The 1,910-nt window shown below is 37.2% G+C and overlaps 1 protein-coding gene across 1 annotated transcript in view; it reads right to left on the bottom strand.

Annotated features, from left to right (window-relative positions):
* Nucleotides 1–1,910, bottom strand: part of LOC120230588 (cytochrome P450 2C41-like) — a 36,970-nt gene that overhangs the window by 23,006 nt on the left and 12,054 nt on the right. Inside the window, exon 5 of the mRNA XM_039230216.1 lies at nt 820–996. Coding sequence (XP_039086147.1) covers nt 820–996 — 177 coding nt within the window. The remainder of the gene's footprint in view (nt 1–819; nt 997–1,910) is intronic.

Genomic DNA, 1,910 nt, shown 5'->3' with positions numbered 1-1,910 from the left:
GATGTGACCAAATGAACAACTTGATTTGATTTCAGGATCCTCTGTATTTCCATGGTCCAGACTGTCATCAAGCCAAAGTCAAAAGAAATGAATAATCTCACAGTTGGTCCTTGAGTCCCATTCTTATCATACAGATCACTCTATAGGACTCACAGGGTAATTTTCTCCAATAATTTATTTGCATTCCACCTTGTTGTGGCTCAAATCAAAACCTGTCATGCCAACACTCAGGTTTACTATTATCTGGCAGACACCAATGTCCAACTCTGTATCTTTACATATTTATGTTCAGTTACACTCAGTGAAGACTTCTCTCTTCCATCCATGCAATCTCTTTGCCCATACACACCTCTAAACTTCTCATCATACCACTCTACCAATCTGAAATTCCCTCCCCTATTCCTTACTGCAAATATCTGAGGATCTACATCAACCCTCAGAATAAGCAGGAAGCCTAACAAGGTTAAACCTTTCCTTCTCACTCTTACGTGCTGTGTGACATGATCACATCCACCTTGATTTTATGGCTCAGTATTTGTCATTTTAAATCTGTCTGTATTTTCATTTCCCCTAAATTGTACATTCTCTTTCTTTTCAGGTAGAAACCTAGCAAACAGGTTCCGTGTATTCCAGTTATATAGCAATTCAACCTTAGATCTTCCATGATGCTCAATCCAGATCCATGCATACATAAGAACCTAAAGTGTTTGTCAAGCATTTCTTGCCTGACCACTTAAACATCCCCAGTAAGTACAGAACTAATTGGGAAACCCCCAAAATGCAGGCAAACAAATAAATTATCTGTCACCAACATTTTACCTGTTCTATTTTGATCAAGAAATAATCAATGAAGTCCCGAGGATTGTTAATGTCCAACGATTCTTGGTGTTCTTTCATTTTCTCCAAAATATAATTTTTTGTACAAGCAATATTTTTATATATTTTGCGATGACTTCCTGGGAGATAATCGATGAAAGCAGGGAAACAATTGTAGACCTTAAAGATTAAAAAAATTTTTTAAATTATTAAATTGAAAATATTAAAGATATGAGATGAAGAAAAAATGGTCTCTATTTCTGTTGGAGCATTTTATATTGTACATATAAAGTAATCGTCTAATGCTCAGAGATATTTAGGGAGAAAACTCTGACCAGATGATGGAAGATAATAATTTCCTATATGCATACATCAACCTTAAAAGGTTATCGTTATATCAATTCTCTAATTTTTTAATTTAAATTTTTAAATTTTTTAAATAAATTTATTTTTTAAAGTTTATTTATTTTGAGAGAGAGAAAGTGGGGGCTCAGACAGAGAGGGAGAGAGAGAATCCTAAGCAGGCTTCGTGCCATCAGCACAGAGCCCAAAGTGGGGCTCAATCTCAATCATGAGATCATGATCTGCGCTGTAATCAAAAGTTTGGATGCTCAACCGACTGAGCCACCCAGGCATGCCTATTTTTTGATTTTTAGAGAGAATGAGAGAGAGTATGAGCAGGGCAAACGCGCAGAGGGAGAGAGAAAGAGAAATTTTTTTTAAGAAGTTTATTTATTTTGAGTTCATAGCAGTACTCTCAACAATAGCCAAAACATGGAAAGAGCCTAAGTGTCCATCAACAGACGAATGGATCAAGAAGATGTGGTTTATCTATACGATGGAATACTATATGGCAATGAGAAAGAATAAAATCTGGCCATATGTAGCAACATGGATGGAACTTGAGGGTGTTATGCTGAGCGAAATAAGTCAGGCAGAGAAGGACAGCTACCATATGTTTGCACGTATAGGAGCATTAGGAGGAACTTTACGGAGGACCATGGGGGGAGAAAAGAGGGGAATAGTCGGGGAGAGGGAGAGAGGCAAACCATGAGAGACTCTTGAATGCTGAGAACAAACTGAGGACTGATGGG

Source organism: Hyaena hyaena, unplaced genomic scaffold, assembly GCF_003009895.1.
Source record: "Hyaena hyaena isolate Hyena2069 unplaced genomic scaffold, ASM300989v1 scaffold_44, whole genome shotgun sequence".
Classification (NCBI taxonomy): Eukaryota; Metazoa; Chordata; class Mammalia; order Carnivora; family Hyaenidae; genus Hyaena; species Hyaena hyaena.
The sequence above is the reverse complement of the archived record's forward strand: the minus strand, read 5'-3'. Positions and strand labels throughout refer to the sequence as shown.